The sequence below is a fragment of the Parasteatoda tepidariorum genome, chromosome 8 (genome assembly GCF_043381705.1).
Source record: "Parasteatoda tepidariorum isolate YZ-2023 chromosome 8, CAS_Ptep_4.0, whole genome shotgun sequence".
In the NCBI taxonomy this organism is placed as follows: Eukaryota; Metazoa; Arthropoda; class Arachnida; order Araneae; family Theridiidae; genus Parasteatoda; species Parasteatoda tepidariorum.
This window is the reverse complement of record NC_092211.1, coordinates 79024638-79025779: the sequence shown is the minus strand read 5'-3', so window position 1 is coordinate 79025779 and position 1142 is coordinate 79024638. Positions and strand designations below refer to the sequence as shown.

Sequence of the window (1142 nt, the reverse complement as noted above, 5' to 3'; positions counted from 1 at the left end):
GATTCAGAAATATATACTATTCTCATTAGTAAAAGTCAGTCAATGTTGCAATGAAATGTGAAAGGAATAATATATTCTTAAGGCTAATTAGGAAAAAACACGCACTGTTTTGATTGAGAAATTTAGTGAAATAATGAATAAAAAAATATTTTTTTTAAGAATCGAAAATGAGAACAATCACCAAATACTGATTACAATTTCGTATCAACCTTCCAGCTTCGATAAATTTCTAAAACTGCATATAGATTAAAAAAATAAATTACCAGCTCTTAAGAGCATTAACAAATTGTATTACGAACCATTTTTTTTCCTTTTTATATTTGCTTGTTAATTGTAAATTTTTATTTTATAGGATTGCTTTTCCCAGATTAGTAAAAAGGCAATAACTGAAGCAAATATTCCTGCTAATTGCAAAGTTACATTTGAAACACAACTAAACGAAATGAAGAAGAAATTTGCAGAGGCATTATCAAAATAGAGAATCTACATAAGACAAAAAAAAAGTTCATCAATTATAAAACATAAATAAAAGTTATGATTATACACTTGTCCAGTTTTTATCTATAAAAATACAATGTAGAGTTTATCTATGTGTGTCTATCTCTCTTATTAGTTCCAGAACCGTGTATGCTAGCATTTATATGAGTTCTAGCGTAAACTCTTCAGAATTTAAATCAATTATTGAAATCTTTAAATCTAATTCCGCTAAAAGCAAATTCAAAGAATAAAATTTTTAGTCAATAATCAATTTTTAAATTTTTTTTTTAAATTGAAATAAATGAGATGCGTTAGGAAAACTTATAGAAACAAAACAATAATTATGTTTTTAGAAAACAATTACTATTGGAGATTCACAACATTGTTAAAAACGCTATTGTAAATTTCATAAATTAGAGCTACCATTTAAAGCTATCAAAAAATTAACTATTAGGAAATAATAAAAAAGACTAACTATTAGAATGTTAAACTTAAATAAATGACATGCAATAGAAAAACTAGCAGAAACTGAACATTAGTTATTAGCTGCTGCTCTTGCGGGAGCACTTGGATTTAAATTTTAACTATTTGTCAGAGATGTTTTAACTATTTGTTAGATGGATATTGAATTTCAGTAATAATTTAAAATCTGTTCAGCAGCTATT

General features: G+C 25.3%; 1 protein-coding gene across 1 annotated transcript in view; it reads left to right on the top strand.

The window, feature by feature from the left end:
• The window catches only part of LOC107450734 (uncharacterized), a 10199-nt gene extending 9651 nt beyond the window's left edge, over positions 1–548 (top strand). The window contains exon 5 of the mRNA XM_016066609.3: positions 353–548. Coding sequence (XP_015922095.1) covers positions 353–478 — 126 coding nt within the window. The 3' untranslated portion in view covers positions 479–548. The remainder of the gene's footprint in view (positions 1–352) is intronic.
• Positions 549–1142: the final 594 nt, after the last annotated feature.